The sequence below is a fragment of the Vombatus ursinus genome, unplaced genomic scaffold (assembly GCF_900497805.2).
Source record: "Vombatus ursinus unplaced genomic scaffold, bare-nosed wombat genome assembly UNPS02014959.1, whole genome shotgun sequence".
Classification (NCBI taxonomy): domain Eukaryota; kingdom Metazoa; phylum Chordata; class Mammalia; order Diprotodontia; family Vombatidae; genus Vombatus; species Vombatus ursinus.
Window position 1 is genome coordinate 17,868,803 of NW_020954737.1, and position 23,353 is coordinate 17,892,155.

General features: G+C 38.6%; 1 protein-coding gene across 1 annotated transcript in view; it reads left to right on the forward strand.

Moving 5' to 3' along the window:
• The window catches only part of CLSTN2 (calsyntenin 2), a 539,158-nt gene that overhangs the window by 388,201 nt on the left and 127,604 nt on the right, over positions 1-23,353 (forward strand). The window contains exon 6 of the mRNA XM_027845178.1: positions 10,699-10,884. Coding sequence (XP_027700979.1) covers positions 10,699-10,884 — 186 coding nt within the window. The remainder of the gene's footprint in view (positions 1-10,698; positions 10,885-23,353) is intronic.

Consider the following 23,353-nt stretch of genomic DNA (forward strand, 5'->3'; position numbering starts at 1 on the left):
TTTTTCTAGTAATACAGAGTCTTAGAGCTGCTAATATTAAGAAGAAGTGAAGGTCCAGGCACATTCACTTTTCAAGAGAAAAAAGGAGTGTCTTTCAGTCAGCCTGTTCCAATTTGTTTTTGTCATTTTATTATTTCCGATCAGAACAATGGAATAATGACTCTCAATCTTTGGATTACAAGGGCCCCCTGAAGGCTTTGATTTCCAGCAGTCACAGATTTGATTTTTCTCTAGCTTCAGGAAGGTAACATGAAAATATCAGATGATTAATATTCTCCTGATAAGAAAACACCTATTTCTAAATTTCACAGGGGTTGTAATAAAATAATCACAGTTCTAAATCCTTGATCTACAGAGATTGACTCCAGATTTTATACAGCATGTCAGTGTTCTCAATCTTAGAAATAAAATATTTGTGGGTGGAATTAGTCCAACAACAGTTGTTCTTTTTCTTTCTTTTTCTCTTTCACTTCTTAGAATTGCAGCCACAATGGTCAGTTTACTGCCAGCCATCTTTATAAAATGTAAGCACTTTCTCAAGAGCACAACTTAGCTAGGTAAATGATTTATCAAATCATAGAAACAGCGAATAGAACATTTTCAAAATAAACCTGGTTGTTCAGAACAATATGTTGTAAAATAAATAAGGGGAATTCCAAAAGCACAAGTCCTCTATGTAAAATGATCAGCTCTTAATTCTGTGGCCAAGTTTGAAATCAAGGTAGCATAATTCAGTGAGACAAGCAAGAAATATGGGTTCTGATCCTGATTTAGCCACTAAATAGTTGTGAGACCTTGTACAAGTCATTTAATTACTCCTGTACCTCATTTTCCTCATCTGCAAAATAAGAGTTTGACCAATTTAAAGTCCCTACTGCCTTGAAAGTTCTCTGATTCTATGTCACTACCAGGTGGCACTGTTAGCCTCTAACCTGAGCCTATGTGATGGTAATGATTAGGTTCTGGGTGGTTTACACACTCATACTAATTAGGAGTTTTGGCACTCTATCCTGCTAGCAGAAATTCTGAGAGGTAGTTCTAAGCTCTTTGGTTCTCAAAGAGTGATGTCAACTCTGAAAATAAATGACCAAAGAGCTCACAGAGAATAGGCAAATGAGAGAAATTATTATTTCTCTCTTATATTAATAACCAATTATTGAATTAGGACTAAAGTGTCTCCGTCCTTCTATTTCCTCATTCCCTATAGGCTATTTAGTCAGTCTTTGAAGGGCAGGACTGATAAAGAGATGAAATCTTGAGAAGACACATCCAATTGGGTGTGTCTTAGATTTGACCAAAACTTAGATCTGATCAAAAGGTAAAGATATTCTAGTCCAGGTGAAATCTAACCCATTGTGTTTTAGTCAGCCAGGTCTGGGCAGAGTTGGCCCCCCTTTTGTCTAGATTGCCCGGGGGGGGGGGGGTAGTCTGGATAAGAGACAAGTTTCTTTGTCCAAGACTACATGATGATCAGAATTACACCTCCACAGCCCCTCATTAGAGGAATCCCAGCTCTCATTATAATATTCATTCTCTCATTAGTTGTTAACCAATCAGAGTTGATGTCCACCCTCAGGAACACCCACTCTTCCAAGGCCATATAAGCTTTGAGTGGGTTCCATGAGGAGTCTTTGGTTTAGGAGAGATGACCAAATGATCATCCTTTTATTAATTACTAGCATGATTAATAAAGTTATTAATTACCCAGAAACCATGTCTCTCAAACTTTTTATACATCATAGAAATTAGACATGTTTACTGGAATCTACTCTAATATTGAGGAGATCATTTCAGCAAGGCCAAGCCTTAATACATATAACAATGGCTAGATAAAGAAACACATAGTGAGTTGTAGTCGTGGTAATGAGGGGGTAACAGCACTCAATACAGCATTGAACAATGCAACAAAAGAGAAAAAAGAGGGAGAGTAAAACACCTGTTATCACAAAAATGAAACCATATCAAAATTAGTGCTTGTCCCAAGTATTTGCAAACAACTGTAGCTCTATAGCCAACAAAATTATAGGCATCCTCTAGAAAATCATTGGGAACAAAATAAGAAATGCTTTCATCTCTTTGCACAAAAAGCCATCAACACCTGAAAGATTGTATCCTGTCCTGGTTATCAATGGACATCAGTGAGCTAAAGAGTTACCCCTGAGAAGGGCATCTGAAGTGCTCAGGTGAATAGTATACTGATCAAAGCCATTGTTTTCTCCCATCTGAAAATGGGAGAACCATCTGAACAATGGTTCAGGGGACCATGATTAAAAGCTATAAAATCAGAAGATAGATAATAGGATTTTAAACCATAAACATCACCTAATCTAACCCCTTCCATTTACAGATAAGGATCCACAGAGGTGAAGTAACTCGTTCAAGGTCTCATAAGCTGTAAGTGGAAAATATACATTCAAACTCTGTCCTCCAACTCCTAGGCCAGTACCATGCTGCCCCTGTTGTTTACCGTGGGTAATACAAATAGATTCTTCTGTTCAAAGAATCAAAATCCCAGACCATTCAGAAAGTACAGGAATTATAAAAAAAAAGGTCTAGGGATTAGATAAATTGAATATTTCTGCCCTTTGGAGATCTCTTCACCCCTTGCTCTTTTTGCCCTCACTTGTAATTCACCACACATATGCACATGCACACACTCACACTAACCACATAGACTATAACAAAGCAGATGAGGATTTTCATTGTTGCCAGTGAAGCTTTGTGTCCTTGTTTCTTGACTATAATTTTCTTTGTTAATATTCTTCACTCTGCCATAGATGCTTTCTCCCACCATCTCCAGAGAGACCCTGGAGGATGGAAGAAAGAGCCCTGTATTTTCAGTCAGAGGACCAGTGACCTGTGTTTGAATGCTGGCTTTGCCTCTTGCTAGTTATGTGAGAATAGGCAAGTCACTACTATATGACCTCTGAACTCCTTTCCAACTCTAACTCTATGATCCTATGACTTCTTCTTGTCCTCTCCATTTTACAAGACCCAGCTTTTCCATGAAAACTTTCCCTGATCCCTTCTAGTTGGAAATGTTCTTTCCTTCTTCCAAATGTATTACTCTATCTCTTTTGTACTCACCATGTCCTATTTTAAACAATAGTTATCTATGTGCTAGTCTTTTATCTAAGGGAGACAGTGTGGTGTAGTGGAGAGAAAACTGAATTTGCAAACAGAGGAGCTGGCTTTCTACTTGCTGCCTGTATTATCTTGGTCAAGTCACTTAACCTCTCTAAACCTTCCCTTCCTCACCTATAAAATGAAGGTTAGTCTAGATAACCTTTAAAGTCTCTTCCCTGTCTACATCTGCCATGTCTTGATCTTCTACTAGATTTCTATGATCCCTGAGGGCAAGGATTATGTATTATGTTTCTTTGTTTTGTTCTATTTTTGTTTATTAGTTCAGTACTTTATTTGTTCATTCAGTTAGTCCATAAGCATTTATCCAATGCTTACTGCATGCCAGGCACTAAAAAGGCCACATACATAATCCCTGCCTTCATGGAGCTTACTACATTGTAGTGGGGGAGACAACATGTAAACAACTATGTACAATCAAGATATATAGAGCACATGAAGATATCTGATTAGCAGATTTGGGAAGAGGGGGACCAGGAAAGGCCTACTGTAGAAACTGGGCTTGGAGCTGCCTTGAAGGAAGTTGAGGAAACCAAGAGACAAACAGAAATGAGGGGACAGAGCATTCCAAAAATGGGGGACAGCCGGTGAAAAGGCACCAGATTGTGAGAGAGAGGGCCATGTTCAAGCACATCAAGAGGCCAAATGCCCCTAGTTAGTGGGAGTAACCTGGATGATGATTTAGCAAAGAGGTTAAGGAGCAGTCAGACAATTAGATACTTAATAAATATTTTAATTGAATTCAATGGCATTTTGGAAGCAGAGTTGACCCTGGCAGAATTCTGAACTGTCAGAAATTATGTTCAAATTCTATCTCCCCTTTCTCCACTCTGGCATCCTTTTCCTCCTTCCACTCAGGCTATCTTTATACTCTTATGTTCTATGTACTTTTTCCCCTATTCTCATCGAACCATATTCTCAGAAGCCCTATTATTCCTATTACTCATTTCAAGGTTTTTCCTACAAGGGCAAAAGAATGAACTTCAAAATACTGAATGTCAGTCATTGAATAACTGAGGTGAGGGGAAAGAGCATTGTTTCTTTGAGCACACAGCCATGGTGGAGGCTGCTTACTCATGAGATGTGTCCTATGGTAGGTTACTAAATGCCAGGGTTTATCTGAAGATTGCATAATCCCATGGGTGAATTCAGTTCTGATACATTTCTTAGTCATGTTGGGATTGTGGCAGAAGTAATAGGACCCTGTAATTTCAAATCTTCTCTGTTTTCCCCAACGGGCCTGAATAAAAGAGTAAAAGTAGTTTTACAAAGGTGATGTGGTAAATTTTCTATACATAATTATCCTAGGCATTATGGTGTTCTGGAAAATTAAGTTTTCCTAAGAAAAGAAAATCAATTAAAGGCTACCTCAATGACCACTTCTACTTTAGGAGAAGAGAACTACTTAAAATGACTAACATTGCTTAGTGATTTCCAATGAACATTCTTATAATGAATATACATGAGAAACTCTGAAGCCTGATGAGAATAACAGGGACAGAAAAGAACTTCAGCCTTTATTCCCGATTCTTCCTCTAGTGACTATATTGCATGTTTTTAAAATTAATTTTTTTTCAAACAACATATATCTTTTTTCCCTCTTGCTTCTCCACTCCCCCACTGAGAAAGAAAGAAAGACAAAACCTTATTACAAATATAGACAGAGGTAGTTAGGTGGCTCAGTGAATAGAGCAGTGGTCCTGGAGTCAGGAGGACCTGAGTTCAAATCTGGCCTCAGACACTTACTAGCTGTGTGACACTAGGCAAGTCACCTAACCCCAATTTCTTCCAAATATATACATACACACACAAACACATAATATACATATACATATGTATACACATATATATTATATATACAAACTAAGCAAAACAAATTATGAGTAAGTCTTAGTATTCAAGAATCATACAGTATTAAAACAGGAGGAAATATGTGATCCAACCATCTGATTTTGCATACGAAGGAGCTGAGGCTCAAAGCGCTGCCAGTCACATAGCTACTCCATGCCAGGAACTGATCTAGAACCCAATTGTCAGACTGCCAATTCTGTGCTTTTTTCACAGAAAGGGAAAGAAAAAATGGATGCAAAGACTAAAAGATTGATGTTAAAACTCTGTAGTGAAATAATGAAATAGATGTAGAGTAAAGTCCATTTCTTCAGCATCACTGCATCTGAATTAAATACTGCTGAAAAGTCATAGGACCTTAGATCCAAAGTGAGAAGGGATGTTAGCAGCCTTCTTTCCATTCCAGCCCTCTTATTTTACAGATGAGGAAATGGATGCCTTGGAAGGTTAAGTAACTTGCCTGAGATCAGTCAATCAATCAAAAAACATTTATTAAGTATCTGCTATGGTCTAGGAACTGTGCTAAGTTTGGGGATTCTAAAAAGATAAAAAATAAACAGTCCCTGCTCTCAAGGAGTGCCCATTCTAATGGTGAAAGACAACATGTAAAACAACTATATAAACGAGACATACACAGGAAAAAATGGAGATAATCAAGAAGGAAGGAAGGCACTAGTATTAAGAGGGGTTGGCAAAGGTTTCTTGTAGAAGGTGAGCTTTTAGCCAGTCAGGAGATGGAGTGTGTTAGTAGGAACAGCCTGAGTGGAAGGAGGAAAAGGATGCCAGAGTGGAGAAAGGGGAGATAGAATTTGAACATAATTTCTGACAGTTTAGAATTCTGCCAGGGTCAATTCTGCTTCCAAAATGCCATTGGATTCAATTAAAATATTTATTAAGTATCTAATTGTCTGACTGCTCCTTAACCTCTTTGCTAAATCATCATACAGGTTACTCTCACTAACTAGGGGTATTTGGCCTCTTGATGTGCTTGAACATGGCCCTCTCTCTCACAATCTGGTGCCTTTTCACCGGCTGTCCCCCATTTTTGGAATGCTCTGTCCCCTCATTTCTGTTTGTCTCTTGGTTTCTTCAACTTCCTTCAAGGCAGCTCCAAGCCCAGTTTCTACAGTAGGCCTTTCCTGGTCCCCCTCTTCCTGAATCTGCTAATGCCTCCCCTTTCAGATATCTTCATGTGCTCTATATATCTTGATTGTACATAGTTGTTTACATGTTGTCTCCCCCACTACAATGTAAGCTTCATGAAGGCAGAGACCATGTATGTGCTTTTTTTTTTGTATCCCAAGTACTTAGTATAGTGCCTGGCATGCAGTAAGCATTGGATAAATGCTTACTAACTGAATGAACAAATAAAGTACAGAGGAGTTTATATTTGATCCTTAAGACAATAAGGAACCACTAGTGTTGGGGAGGAAAGGACGAGGCATAGTTAGACCAACATCTGCCTGGTCAGACCTTTCAAATCAATTTGACAGCTGAATAGAGGGTGGATTTGAGTGGAGAAAGACTTGCAGCAGGGAGATCAACCAGAGAGGGTACTGCAATAATCCTGGGACAAGGTGATAAGGGATGGCATCATGGTGGTGATAGTATCAAAGGAGAGAAGGGAGAGTATACAAGAAAGGTTATGAAGGTAGAATCAGCAAAACTTGGCAACTGATTGGATACAAGGAGGTGAGAGAGGGTGAGGAGTCAAAGATAACATCTAGGTTGCGAGCCTAGGTGACTAGGAGGATGGTAATCCCCTCAACAGCAATAGGGAAGTTAGGAAGAGGGGAGGGCTTGGGGAAAAAATATAATGAATTCCATTTTAGACATGCTGTGGTTTTAGTTTTTTGGGGCTTTTTTTTGTTTGTTTGTTTGTTTTTGGCTGGGCAATGAGGTTAAGTGACTTGCCCATGGTCACACAGCTAGTAAGTGTCAAGTGTCTGAAGGCAGATTTGAACTCAGGTCCTCCTGACTACAGTGCTGGTGCTTATGCATAGACATATTGTGTTTAAGAGGTCTGTGGAACATCCAGTTCAAGATATCCATTAGACAGTTAGACACATAAGACTAGAGGTCTTACTGGATGGATAGTATAGCTAGCGATGATAATTGAATATATGGGAGCTAATGAGATCACCAAGTAGATACAGTACATAGAGGGAGAAGACAAGAAAACCCAGGACAGAGCCTTGGGCGACACTGATAGTCACACAGGTATGCATTAGAGGCATAATATGAACCTGAGTCCTCTGTCTCCAGAGTCAGTATTCTTTCCATGATGCCAAAATGTCTTTCTGTCTTTCTTTGTCAAGTAATCTAGATAAAAAGGAAGTTGTTTTGAGACTATGGTTGGATATCTTCCATTTACAACAATTGGAAGAAAGTCAAGTGAAAAGCTTTATTAAAAAAATAGTAAGAATTTTATGAACCGGTGGTGCTGTAAATCTACTGAATCCAAGATTCAGAGAATTTCTTTATTTGACTGTATTATAAAACAAAGAACAAACTTAGGACTTGATACTGGAAAGATACAAATATTTGTTTGGGTCAAGAATGCTGTTTGAGTCTCTACCAACTGTATCCTTCCTACAGAATGAGAGCGAGGCTTGTTCATGATTCAGCCTCTCCCTCTGTTTGTTTCTCCTCTGCTATAGGTTTCTTCACCTTGTATTACGTTTTTTTTTTAAATCTTTATTTGAAAATACTGACCCCAAATCAAGAAATAAATTAATACATTAAAGAGTAAAGAAACTTGCCTCAATATAAATTAACTTTGTATTTTCAGCTATATCCTACTATTCCTCTATATTTTAGCCCAACTGGACTATTTGCCATTCATTAAATATACTATATTCTCTACTCCCTCTATACCTTAGCTCAGTCCTTCCTTTCCTTCTGCAATGCCTTCCACCATATCATCACCTTTTCAAAGTTCATCTTTTGAAACTCAACTCACAATATTTCCTCTTATGTATTGCTTTGCCTGATTATCCCAGAAGTGATCTCTTACACCTGGGAAAACACTTTGTCTTTGTCTTTCCCATGGTCCTTAACACATCCTACTTTGTATTATAATTAACTGTGTATGTGTCTATTCTACTGTACTAAATTGAAAGCTACCTGAGGACAGGACTTTGTATTATATGTCTTTATATTTCCCACAGTGCTTATCACAGAGGCCTCTCACATGGATGGTGCTCAGTAAATGTGAATGGGTGAATTATGAAAATAATAATGATAGTCATCATAAGAAATGGCAGTAACTTGATAACAAGAAGTCAGAAAATGAGTTCTATGTGGTAAAATTCATATTCAACAAGCTTTTGTTGGGGGATTTTTTAAATCTATTCTTGAAAAGATAGCTTCTGAACACTGTGAAAGGTCACAAAGTCCAGAAATCATATACATTTTATTTTATTAAAATGTTAAGGTTTTCTTCTATTTTTTTGCTACTGGTAAATCAAGACTCTTGGGGTATAAAGCTATGCAAAGCTACTGAAATCACTGCCAGTCCAATTTTTAAAAATAGATTGACATTTTTGTTTTGACAAAACAAATACCTTACAACAAAGGTAACTCAAAAACCCTTACATGGTACACTCTTCCAAAACAGTTTACTGATTATTAACAGAAAAGGTTTTGTCTTTTAACTTTGAAGGTATGTTATTAACATTTACCAGTATATTTGACCAAAGTTCTGATGTCTCTCAATGTTGCCTTTATTTTTTACATCACATTTTGAATGTCATTTAGTTTACTTTACAAAGAATGGAGAAAAATTTCTTTTGCCTCTTTTTTTCACTCAATATCACTTCATACAAGTTTTAACACATTTTTTGAAATTCTCTATATTTCTCTTTCTTTACAATGCAGTAATATTCTGTTATATTACTACAGCATAGATATAAATATTTATTTACATATCAGTCTTTTCTTTCAGTCAATAACCTCCTTGTGATATAGTCAAAGAAGTAGAATCTCTAATATGAACAATTAAGTAACTTTTGGTTGAATTCTTTCTTAGCAGGCCTTGCCAGCTATGACTTGGCATTTCTCTCTTCCCACAGCCCTTCTAAAAAGGAGTTCTTTTATTATCTTTGCTAACTTGATATGGGTAAGAGGATATCTCAGAATTGTTTTAATTTGCATTTTCTTATTACTAATAATTTTAAGCCATTGTTTTAAAGTGAGGCAACTGGAGTTAAGTGACTTGCCCAAGGTCACATAGCTAGTACATGTCAAGTGTTAGGTCTGAGGCTGGATTTGAACTCAGGTCTTCCTGACTTCAGGGCCGGTGCTCTATCCACTGCACCACCTTGCTGCCCCCATTTTTAATGGTTATTGATAGCTGATATTTCTTTTTTTTGACAACTATATGTTCATATCTTTTGACCACTTGTCTCTTGGTGTTGGCTAGAAATCTTAAAAATTGATGTCAGTTTCTTGCAGATTTTGGATGACAGACTTTTATCAGATATACCCAATGTAGAACTTTTTCCCAAACCCATGACTTTTCTTCTGATTTTTCATTTAGTTTTTAAAAGGCACTTTAGTGTCCAATTTCTATATATTTGGCCAAATAAGGTCATATATTCAATCCTCTATCTTAGTGTGCTTTCTTATTAACAGAAGCAACCAACCTAAGTCTCATGATATGTAAAACAGATATTCTAATACATGACCTACCAACCTCATAGGATGGGAATGAACATGAACTAGTTAATACCTCTGAAAATCTTTGAGCTTCTCGGAAGAAATATGCTACAGAAATCTCGGAGGAGGAGAGGAGAGAGAACAAGAGACATTTGAAAGTTGACTAAAATGTAGCTTTATTATGTATATATGCCATCACTCAGGGACAGAGTCTTCTGGGGTCATAATGCATCCTTCACACACAACTGTGGAAAGAGGAAGTCAGTTTCTTCTTTTCATCTGACCCTTGTTGCAGACTTCACTGGAAACCAAGGAGAAAGGAGAGAAAAGGAAAAAAAAGAGGAAAGAAGTCACTTATTGCCTTATCTTCTTTGTACGCAAAAGCTGGTTTTTCCTTCAAAAATAACAAATCAGAGAATGAGCTGATTATTAGTCTTCCCCAATTACTTGTCTGGACTTTGAACATCAAAGAATGTGAGACCAAGCTATGACATCCATGTGGTCTCTTATTCTAAAGTATTCTCAGCATTCATTTTTAAAGATCCTGGAACCTGTATGAAAACAAAAAGACATGATACAGGCATACTAGAATGAATCTCATTATCTCTGATGAAGGGATTAGGACACAATCTCTTTAACCTATAGTCAAAATTAGCTAAAAATACTAAACTGGTGGGCACCCTGGTGATAAAGCTCACAGCTGAGTTCTAGTGACATGGCAAGTACTAAAACTCACACCTGAGGTGCCTGGTGGTTTTCACACCAATTGAGTGAGAACCAAGTTAATTTATAAGTTTAGTGGTTAAATCCCTAGAATCAGAGGTTATCTGAAATGTTGCAGATCACCTTGGTTTCTTCTTCCTCATTTCAACCCAGGTGCAATTTTGGCATGTGTGAACTAAATGCGCCTCTTTCCCCTTGTGGATCATGTGATTTAAATTATGTTTTACAAACTGGTGATTTCGTTGGATGAACTGTATAAAAACAAGGTCAAAATCTTAACTCAGATTCTAATAATTTTCCCCTTCCTTTTTCTTTTTTATTCAGACTGGGCCAAAAGAATCGAGTACAAGCCTGGTTCAGGGAGCATGCCGCTGTTTCCCAGCATCCACCTGGAAACTTGTGATGGGCCAGTTTCCTCCATCCAGATAACCACAGAACTACAGACTAATTACATTGGAAAGGGATGTGACCGAGAGACATACTCAGAGAAATCTCTTCAGAAGTTATGTGGTATGTTCTTCCTTTATTTTTCCCAAAATTAACTTTTCTTTAAAAATGCATACTCTAATAAAAATACTTTATAAGACTTTTCAAGTATGTTCTATTATATCACTTGTATTTCACCTAGAGAAATGAGGATGGTGAAAGCCAACTTTGAAGATGACTACAGATACAGAGACGGAAAGGCAATGTGGTATAGTAGGAAGAGAATTAGGACCAGGCAGCCAAAAACTTAGATTTTAGTTCCATCTACATCATTAGCTTAATGTCTGACTTTGGACAAGTCATATCTGTAGGCAACAGTTTCCTCCTTTGGGAAATGAAGATGTTGGCCTAAATAACCTTGAAGAACTCTTGCTGTTTTAACATTCTATAATCCTATGAAAGTGAAAGCAGGAAACTGAGGCAAGGTTAGGACTAACTCATTAGCTCTAGTTCCTCATAGCTGACAATAGGGAAATTTCCTAAAACTCTGGAAAGTACCTCCCCAATGTAGGATGATGATGATAAACATTATATAGTGCTTTAAGGTTTGTGAAGGACTTTACATATGCCATTTCACTTGATTCTCACAATAACCCTATGGGGTATATTCTATTGTTATCCCCATTTTCCAAATGAGAAAATTGAGGTTGAGAGAAATTAATTAAATTACTTGTCAAGAGACTCACAACTAATAAAGATCCAAGGTAAGATTCAAATTCAGGTTTCCTGACACTAAGTCCAGCACTATATCCACAATTTAAGCAGTTCCAAAACCATATGCATTTATGAGAACCATATCCTTCACTTACCAAGCCATAGTCAGGAGAGCCAACTGTTCAACAGAGACTTAGAGTTTGGAGTCCCGCACATGGAGGAGGAAGGCTAATTTTTCAGGCTGTGAAAGCAAGGCATTTGCTTTTGACTGCTACCTTCTTTGAGGCCTTAGGCTTAGCTGGTAAGAATCAGTATCTGAAACCTTTTTGATGCTATTGATCTTATCTCTCCTCTAGTCACAACATAGCTGAGATAGGTTATAGAAGAGTAGAAATCCTGTGTATTTACCTTTACAAATTCTGGATCAGAAACATAGGAACAATGGAATTCTCTGCCCCATTAATTCAGATTCCAACTGTAGGTAGCAAGAAGGAACTGAGATGCTGATCCAACCTAGTTAAATTGCTAGAGATGGCACACACTACTAAGAATTGATCTCAAACTGGTTTTATCAGGCTTTTGTCTGAGATTGTGACTCTGAGGCTCCATCTATTTATCCTCTCCATAAACGACATGTGGTGAAGAAAACAATGCTTTCACAAAATAAATCAAAAGGGATTTATCTCTTTCAGTTATCTGCATGTTTTAAGCAAAAAAAAAAAAAGGATGGGAGGCACTAAATTATTGGGAAAATTGTCTCAAATTCTCCACTTCCCTTTGCTGATGCAGCTTTAAAATCTTTGTTTTACTTCAAACAACCATCCTATTTCAGTCCCTCTTGACCTGAAATGTCTCTTGGGGGGAAAAGAGCCCACGCTACCATGAGTTATAGTTATTTTCCAACCTGTTCTGGCTAAGAAGGAAATTATGAAATCAGCTTGTCACAGATCAGATGAGTCCTCAGACTTAAGCCTATGCTTTGATTTTAAATGTTCTTGGAGGGAGATGACGAGATATGGTGGTTGAGAAGGATTATGGGGGAGAGGGGAAGATGCTAAAATTGTATCAGGGCCTGTTAACACAGCTACATTTAATCTTTGTTGTGAACCTCTTTATCCTCATATGAAGGCTGCTTAATTCACTCTGGAAAAGTTTCCTCAAGGAATGACCTTATTCAAACAGTCATAGGAACAAACTCTTTGGAAAATAAAAAAGGAAACTTGTATTTCTCTCCCAGTGACACAGAGGGCAGTGCTACCTTGATCAATTATGGAGAACTAATTGAAGGAAAAGGGATTGTGTATGTGTCTGGTGTGACTTGAAGTACACTTTTGCACCTTCTAATTAGGAATCTAATTTATGAATTACAGTATGAGGTGGCTTGGGAGGTTAGAGAAGACAGGTGAGAAATGTGTTTAAAATGCAGGGCTTCTGTTTTGCTTCGTCTAGACTGTGTTTTCATAGATACAGCTTGTGCTTTCACATTCAGGATAGAGGGTACACTATATCACATTCAAAACTGGGTCATTCTAGTGACTACTCAATGGAACCTCAATGGAACATGTCTGACTCAAGTAAAAATCTTTTCCTTGTTTTATATAGACAGGAAGGCAGCAAAGATTTCCAATCAGGACCCTACTGTGACCCATGGGAATCTTGAGAAGATGGCTCTGATAGGTCATGGGGTTCTGGTTTGCCAAGTTCCCCTTGGCCAATTTTTGATGGGATATTTTAAATTTATGTGGTGAGAATCATAGTAAGAGGGAACATGTCACTGGAATCAGTGTTGTATGGTGGAAGGAACACAGGATTGGGGTCAGAAGACAGGTTTGATTACCTGATCAGATGCTTCCTAACTTATGTGACCTAGTTATGTTTGCCTCGGTTTCTTCTTCCATTAAAGGAGGGGAATAAACATGATGATTTGTAAGGTCTCTTCTCTTACATTTTGTCATAATAAGAGGAAAGAGGGTAACTTGTATATTGCATGTCTGTGTCTATACTTGTATCTCCAAGTCCTTGTGTGCCTCTGAGTACATGTCTCTGAATATATTTATCTTGGTAAATGCTGGAGTGTACATGTTTATCTTTATGTGAGTATGATGTTGCTAGATGTGGGTAGTATGGGTGAGCAAGTTAGTTAGAAAGGGTCAGTATGCCTTTTCAGCCCCATATTCCTCTTCTTCCACCATTTTATAAGTTCATTGACATATTATAGATTGGAAAAATTGCAAAATCCTTATCTTGGGCCATCTCTACTAATGATGACTATTGTAGTCTGGAAAAATCTCTGGGTTTTCAGCCTTTGTGGTGATAGGCTATCTCTGCTCTAGAGACATCCCCTGATTTCTGCCCTTGCCTCCTTTTCTTGAACCTCCTGTAGCTATAATCTCCTATGCCTTAGACCTTCTGAACTAGAACCATTGAGCTTCCCAGATAATTGGCACCTTCCTGCCTATGACAATAGAGATGAGAAACTACTCTCTGTTCTTAAGTGAGACTCTGCCCTTTCTTATAAAACATTTGGCCCTATTCAGTGTCCCTAAGCTGCCCTCATACATGGAGTGAAGATAGACTATGAAGTCCCATTCATCTAACTGGAGATAGCTGTCTGTAAATTCGTCAAATGCAGGAAGCTGCCTCTCTATCATGAACTACTCACTCTTGTCACAGCCAAAAGGCTGAGGCTCTATGGTGAGGTTCCTGGTTTTATCCTTTCTTCATCCCATTTTGAAGGTTTGCTGCCCTAATTTGGGGGAGGATGCTGCCCCAAAATTACTCCTTTTTTTACTCTCTTAGGCGTCTCCAATTAAGTTATGTGGCTTTCCCTTCAATGTTACCAAGTTAATGGGGCTGGTGCATTTAGTACTGATGGACTTATCTGGTTCTGTGAAATCTCTTTAAGTTCTAACAACATACATGATGATGATGAAGGCAGTGTAACATCAATCAATCAATCAACAATCATTTGTACCTTCACTTTTGTGATAGTCACTGAGCATACAAAGACAAAAATTAAACAGTCCTCTCAAGGAAGTTACATTCTATAAAAGGAAAACCACAATACATAGCCCTGATTTAGAGTCAAAGGACTGGGGTTCAAATCTTGGATCTTGCTACCTGTGTAACCTTGAGCAAGTCAATTACCCTCGATGGTCCTCAGTTTCCTTATCTGTAAAGTAGGTAATCCAGACTTAGTGATCTCTATCATCCCTTTCAGGTTTAAATCCTCTGATCCTATGATAACATTCATTCTCCAAATACTTCAAAGTTAGCAGAACTTATTCAAAACAAGAGATTCTGAGATTTCCTTTTGTCAAAAAAAAATACAATTGCGGCATTGGCTCATGAGAGTCAGAAAATGAATGGAAAAGTATTTATCAAACACTTTCTATGGGCTGGGCATTGTGTTAAGTACTAAGTGCACAAATGCAAGCAAGCAAAATAGTCCCTGACTTCAAAGATATTGGCCCAGGTCACAGGTGTTAGGCAGATAATGGGTGCTAGGCTAGAATGGGCCAACTGATTTCTTGAATGGAGAAATGGGTGCAACCATTATCTGTTACTTGGAGTGGTTTCTCACATCCTCTTCCCCACATTTGATGGGGTTTTTTTGTTTGTTTGTTTGTTTGTTTTGTATCCTCAGCTCTTAGCACCAGGCTAGCACATAGTAAGCACTTAATACATACTGACTTTCTTGAATTGAATCCACTTAAATGTCCCACCCCAAGACAGTAGGGCTTGTTAAAAATGGGCAAGGCTCAGAAGGTAGACCTGAATATGCAAACTGAATTGAAGCATTTAAAGAGTTATCTAGATAATTCTAGAACAAACTAGAGATTTTACTGAGATGAAATGTCTGCTGGTCCTAGTTTGGGAAATATTTTAATTTTCAGGTTCTAGCTTAGAAGTTTTATTGAAGTTATTGATAAGCCGCTGTTCACCAAGAATTCAGATTCAGGGATTGAAGGCATAGACAACTTTAGCTTGGTTTGTATGTTAGTAGAAATTCATATCTAATATTTTAATTCAGTTTGGAATTCAGCAAAGTAATATAGTTCATTCTGGTACATGGTTTGCAATTTAGCCTTGGTGTGAGATATTAGCTTAAACATTTTTTCTTGAAACACCCAGGGGATTGAACTCAAAGCATCATTGGTGGCTGGGTATTTGGTTTTTTGTTAATTTTTCTCTTTTCTTCAAGGATCTGTGATTTCATCTGTGGGGGTACTCCCATAATCTTTGCAGATTACAACCTATTCACAACTGAGGTTACACTCTTCATGAGTTGCTATGACTGAAAAACACTTGATCACCTGGTGGTCAATCCTCTGGTGATGAGCCTTTCCAAACTTAACTAGCTTAGCCTTCAAACCACAGGCAAACACAGTCCATGGCTAAGCCCAAATGCTAAATAGGACCTGCCTGGTTTGTGCTTTACTGACATTGTCTTTATTTCTCTGCCAAGATGAGACCTCCTGGTACAGCACTAGAGTATTCTCTTGAATTTCCCTTATAATATATTTGTTTACTTTATACACGTAAACAAGTAGTCTTTAATAAAGCATAAACATGGACACAAGTGTTAACTTTCTTTTTCTTTTTTTCCTTTGGCTAGGCAATGGCGTTAAGTGACTTGCCCAGGGTCACACAGCTAGTAAATGTTATGTGTCTGAGGTCACATTTGAACTCAGGTCCTCCTGAATTCAGGGCTGGTGCTCTATCCACTGTCAAGTGATAACTTTCCTGAAAATTGTTTTTGTTCCTTCTATATTGAAATTTCTATTTAAATGGTTTTTCCCCAATCTCCCCCACTTCTAGTGCCTTCCCTCTGGAATTACCTCCCACTTATACTCTATGTGTATACTTAGATGTATGTGTATACACATATGCATGTATATATTTACCTATACATATATATATGTCTTATATGTACATAATTGTTAGTATGTTGTCTTCACTATTAGAATGTGAGTTCCTTGAGGGCAAGGATTGTTTTGCCATTTTTTTTTTATCCCTAGCACTTAGCACAGTGCCTAACACATAGTAAATGCTTAATAAGTACTTATTGACTGAAAGGAACATGGGATGTCACTCATCTCTCTGGGATCTTAAAACCCCTTGATTTGTATTTGTATATGACAAGCTGAAAGGGCAGGTTCATATGCTTTGAATCACCCCAAGAGAAGTTTCTCTGGCTTAGACAGGCTCCTACTCAGGGGGTGCCCAATGGAACAAAGGAACTCTCTGATTTATTGATCAGAGAAATGGGTTCATCAATGATCTGTTACTTGGGATGGCATCTTATACATCATCCCCACATGGGATACTGCCTTCTGTTGAATAGCCTCTGCTAACAATGGGGAATATTATAAATGTGCCACACTCATAAAGTCTGACTAAACATGCAAACTGAATAGGGGCATAAAAGAAATTACCTGCATAATTGAAACCAAAACTAGGGACTTAACCCAAATGAAAGATTAAACCTTGTCTGGTCACGGTGGGGAATGCACAGAGACCTGGAAATGTGAGTAGCAGTCATATTCTTATTTTAACAGCTTTAGTCGATTTGATTCAGTTCAATAAGTATTTTCTGAGCTTTAATCTATGCTGAACTCTCTGATAATCTTCCCCAAGTACTATTTTAACCATGCCACTCCCTTGTTCAAAGGCTTTTGTTTTGTTTTCCTACCACATCAAATCTTAATTCCTTTGCCTAATTTTTAAGTCCTTTTACAATTACAGCCCAACCTATCTCTCCAGTCTTATTTCCCACAGCTCTTTAGCTTACACAGAAGTCTTCATTCTCTCTCTGGTATAATGGAAAGAGCACTAGATTTGAAGTAAGGAGACCTGGGATTATACCCTGGCTCCAACATTTGTTAACTGTGAATGACCCAGAGGTATGATGGAGCCAGCTTGAATCAGCTAGAGAGGAATAATTGTTGAATTTACATTGTGAGTATTTATACCTCCAAAATTGGCAAATGCTACAAATCAGGGCTTGATTTATTGTTTGGTTGTTTTTCTAGACTTAAGAAAGTGATGGAGAAAATGTTAACAATGCAGATTTATATTTTTATGTTATTTTATTTTATTTTGGAGGCATTTGGGGTTAAGTGACTTGACCATGGTCACATAGCTAGTCCAACACCTGATTTTAATTAGATTCTCCTGACTCCAAAGCTGGTGCTCTGTTTACCTAGGTGCCCCAACAATACAGACTAAACTTAAAAATATATCACGTGTGCATTGGTTCTTCCATCCCCTCCCTGAGAGCCAATTGTTAAATGTTTAGCAGCACCCCACTGGCTGTGTCCATGGGTTCTTTACTTTTCTGTACTTGTTTCTTCTTATGTAAAATGTTGATAATAATACTTGCAAAGAGAATACTCTTTTTTTTGTAATCAATTAAACTGTCTTGCATCATAATCTATTTTTGAATGCATACTGGTCTTGTCTATCCAAGGACACTACAAGTCCATTGAGAGCAAGGATTACAATTGATTATTCTGTAGCCCCCACAACATCTAGCATAGAACAAAATATCAAAGAATGCAGCAGGCATTAGTTTAATCTGTGTTGGGTGATTGATTGAGAAGATATAGTCCTTGGCCTTGAGTCCACTCATGCTAAAAGGATCTAGAGAACTCAGGTCCTCTTGGATTCCCTACTCTTACCTTTCCTAATTCATGTCTTGTTAGCCCTGATGTAGCCTACAGGTGAGGATATAGCTCAGGCTTGAGTGAATAGGTGGGGAGGACTATTCTCATTCCTTTTACTTGTCTTTCTATTTCTCCCTTCCCACCTAGAGTCCTGCCCTGGCCTAGTTCCAGGTGAACACAGAGTCTGTGTTTGATAATTTGATCCTTTTCAGACCAATGGACTCAGAAGAATCATGACTCTATTTTGTTCTAAAATTCCTTCCCTTGGGCAGTTGTTGGATCCCTCCAGGGCTACCAGTCACATATCCCAAAGAACTTATAAACATCTCAGAGCATTTAGAAGTAAAGGACCTTCTATATCATCCAATCTAAGGAACATTTATTAAATGTCTACTATGGACAAGGCACTATTCTAGGTACTAAGGATACAATGACAAAATGAGAAATAGTCCCTGCCCTCAAAGGATTCACATTTTACTAAGAGGATACAACATGAAAACAGACAATCATATATATATATATATATACACACACACACATATATATATGTATGTATGTATGTATATATGTATGTATGTATACACACACATACATATGAGTGTGTGTGTGTGTGTGTGTGTGTATGTGTGTGATAATTTGAGAAGGTGGGAAAGAGTGTTAACAATTAAGGGGATCTGGAAAGGCTTCCTGTAGGAGAATCATAAAGGAAGCTAAAGATTCTAAGGGGTGGGATGAAGAGGGAGTATATTCCAGTCAATCAACAAGCATTTTTGACAAGCACTAATTAAGTGTTTACTATGTGCCGGGTACTGTGCTAAGTGATGGGAATACAGAGAAAGGCAAAAGCATGGCTTCTGCTGCCAAGGAGCTCACATTCTCTCTCTCTTTTTTTTTAAACTTTTTTTTCCTTTTTTGGTGAGGCAATCAAGGTTAAGTGACTTGCCCAGGGTCACACAGCTATTAAGTGTCAAGTGCCTGAGGCCAGATTTAAACTCAGGTCCTCTATCCACTGCACCACCCAGATGCCCCAGGAACTCACATTCTAATAGAAAAGAGAATATGAAAAAAAAAAAAAAAACCAATATAAGCGAGAGGTAGTCCCAGAGGGAAGGCATTAGTCATGTGATGTGGAGGGGGAAGAAGGACAAGACCAAGAAAGCCTCTTGGAGAAGGCATAAGGGCACCTTCACGAAGAAACAGAGATGGAGAATAATATGCCATATGAGAAACAGCTAATAAATCAGTTTGACTGAAATAGAGAGTGCATAAAATGGAGTAATGTGCAATAAGCCTGGAAAGTAGTTGGGAGCCAGACATGGAAGGCTTTACATGAAAATCTGAAGAGTTTTTATTTTAATCCTATGAATCATAGAGAGCCACTGCTGTTTCACGAGTAAGAGAGTAACAGGGTCCAATCTGTTCTTTAGAATCATCACTTTGCAACTGTGTAAAGGATAAACTAGAGAGGAGAGAAACTAAAAGTCTCTAGTCATAGAATCATAGGATTTAAAAGTCTTACAGATGGGCAAATTAAGGTTCTGAGAGATGAAGAGGTCTGCACATAGCTGTACAGAGAGTAAGGAGCAGGGCCAAGAATTCAAACTCAGATCTCCTGAGTCTGAATCCAGTGTTCTTTCCAATTGTGCCACTTTGACTTAAGATAATGTAGTCTGGCTGCCCCCAGAGGGACCGCCATGTATGATTCTTTATCATTTCCAAATGAGTTTCCTAAATACACACTGATGAGCAGATGATGTGACTCAGACTTTGCAAAATGACAACTCATGTTTATAAACTGCATTCCCTTGAGTCTGGGCTGGGGAGGACAGAAGCTGACGCAAAATCTTGAGAGAGCACAACCCAGTTTTTGTCGTTTTAGTGCACCAAGAAATGAAAACAAATTTTTGAAGTTTATGATCGTCTGTGCCATCTGGGTAAATTGAGTTTGATGTTTCCAAATAGGTAACATCTGTGTGTGAGGTAGTGCAGCCTGCTGCTCTACTCACAATTAGAGACACCTTAGCAAGCGGAGACTGTCCTTGTGCAGGGGAGTCTAAGGAGAGAGTTGCTGATGGAAGTACCCTGCCAAGTTAACGCTCCAAGTTTCAATAAGAATCTCATCTGAAGAACAAGTTCTATTGAAACACAGAGCACCTGGAGCAGAAAACATTCAGTAATGAGGTTGGACTTGCCCTGGTAGCAGGCTGGAGATGGTTGGGCTGCATGCTAAATGAAGAGAGAGAAGAGAATAATGTCTGGTTGGAATGGCACTTGCAAAGCTCAGCTTGGGGGGAGAAAAACATGGAGGTTATTGAAAGTGCATTTTTATCAGGCACAGGGTCCCTTCTCTGCCCTTTTCCTTCCTTTCAAGGTGCTGCCTTCTTCTGTCCTCAGGCACCCAGCGCTGCTGTACCTTCCCTCCCATTCAAATCTATTGTTCAGGAAGACAGAAATCCGCTTAGGCTGAGGTCATAATGAAGGCCCAAAATGTTATTGGCCCTTTGGGGGTGTTTATATTTCAATAAAAGACAAAGTTTTAAGCTAATGAAATGAAACTTGAAGGGTAGAAGTTTAAGTAAAAGCAAACATAATTATGGTAGTAGAAAAAAACTGCTGGAATCTCTTCTCAGAGATTACCACTCTTAAGGATAACACAGTATCTGTGTTAGGCTAGCCCCCTATGGTTGACTCCCACAGAGAACCACACAAACTAACATATGCATCACATATATAATGTAGTGAGGGAATGGAAACCTGATACTACTATAGCTGCAGGAGCTACCTGGAGATCTTGCCCTGATCTGACCTTGTGACCATTAAAATACATGTTCATGGTGCTGCAAATTATTCTAGCTCTTTCTAGGGAATGTATCAAAGCAAGATAATTCACAATTTAAGCTCTGCTGTTATCTTATAAATGTTACTCATAGGATGCTGGTTTTGAGGCTAGAATTGAAGGTCATTGACTCCAGACTGTTTCAGATCTTTGTTTCCCCTACTATCCCCAAACCTCATTTTAGAGGGAGGTATATACAGCTGGAGGGGTCTGAAACAGCCTCATGTAGGAGGCAACATGACCTTACTTTTGAAGAAAACTAAGGTTTTTGAGGGGCAGGTAGGGGGGCAGTGGATAGAGTCCTGAGCCTGGAGTCAGGAAGATTCATCTTCCTGAGTTCAAATCTGGCCTCAGACACTTACTACCTGTGTGACCTTGGGCAAGTCACTTAACCCTGTTTGCCTCCGTTTCCTCATCTGTAAAATGAGCTAGAGAAGGAAATGGCAAACCAGGATCTTTGCCAAGAAAACCCCAAATGAGGTCACAAAAAGTCAGACATGATTGAACAACAACAACAATACCTGTTTTATATCAGGTCACAAAGAATCAGACGTGACTGAAACAATGGAACGACAAAAGGGATTCTGAGGGACTGTAATGTGTGATTCCATTGTTATAGTTAGCCTTATATGAAAGAAAAGGAGGCGACTGCTTCTGGAGGGGTGTGATTATGGGACCCAGAAATGGTCTTTGTCCCCCAACCCAAACTCACATGCTCCCTGAGGTCTAAAACTCCTTCATTGAGGGGTAAAGTTTTCCATTTCACAATTAGAATTAATGCTTAGGGTACAAATACCCCTGGGAAAATGTCACCATCATCCCAGTCATCCAGGCTCATTTTTGATCAATCGATCAGTTTAGAGTGTCTAAAGAAAAAAGAGAAAGCGACCCAGGATAGAGTCTTAGGAAACACTCACAGTTATGGGGAACAATATTTGATTTTCTTCTTTAAAATCCTCTCTGTTCTAACTTTGACATATCCCTCATGTCTATTTCCTTCTTTCTATCCCTCTTGCTGCCACTCCATTTTAGGCCATCTTGACCTCTCCTCTGGACTACCAAAATAGCCTCCTAAATCCATCAAACAAGCATTTATTTGGTGATGTGTGTGTGTGTACTTGCCCCATTCATTACCAGATTACTCTCCTTAAATCACAACTACAATCATGCTAGCTCCTACCCCTTTGACTGCTGAAAAAAGTCCAAATTCAGGAACACAAAGTGTCAGACTTGAAAAGGACAGGAGCAGTCAGACTAGATGGCATCCAAAAGGGAATCCCCTCTACAACACATCAAACAGCATGAAAATCTTGAGTGGAGAGTAAACCACTGTCTCCTGAGACATCCCATCCCAGACTTAGAAATGAGAAACTAATTAGAATAAGTTTCTAATTATTAGAAAGTTTTTCCTTCACATCTGCCTTTCAGCTTCCAGCTATTGCTTCCAGGTCCGTCCTGAGAAGTGACACTACACAAGTCTCATCACATTTCCACGTGACAGCCATTCAGCTATGTAAAGGCAGGTATCATGCTTCCCTGCCCAAGTTCTTTCTCCAAGTTAAACACCCCAAATTCCTTCAACTGAACTGCATATTTAGGCCCTTCACCGTCCTGGTCACCCAGCTCTAGCTGTTCTGTAGATTCTCAATGTCTTTCCTAAAATGTGGCACCTAGAACTCAACAAGATACTTTGGCTGCTATCCAGCAATCTCTCTAGATAGACCTAGGAATAATGTTTTAACAAAACCTAAGATTGCATTCTCAATCACAGTTGGCTTGTATTGAAATTGTGGTGGTAATAGCAGGAGTAAAAGTGCTAGGAGAAGGAAGAGGAAGAGTGGTAGTAGTGATGGTGGCAGTAGCAGTAGAAGTGGTAGTAGTGGTGGTGATTGTAATAGTAGTAAGAGGAGGAGGAGGAGGAGGAGGCAGGCAGGCAGGCACTCACATGAAGGTCAGAAGAAGTGATACAAGGACCCTTTTCTCTGAAGAACTTTGGAATTGATTGGGAGACATGGGAAACACTGGCACAGGACTGCCCAGCATGGAATGCCCTCATCAGAGAAGGGACTGTGCTCTCTGAGCAAAACAGAATTTCAGTAGCTCAAAAGAAACATAAGAGCAAATTTGCAGACATCTCCATCCCAACTGTTCAAATGTACTATTTTTGTCTGACCTGTGGTAGAGTCTTGTAAGCTCATATTGGTCTGATCTGCCACATGCGGACACACTGTACCTTGACCCCAACATAGTGATGTCATTTTGGTCTTCAAGAATGAAGGACAACAACTGTAGTAGTAGTAGTAGTAGTAGTAGTAGTAGTAGTAGTAGTAGTAGT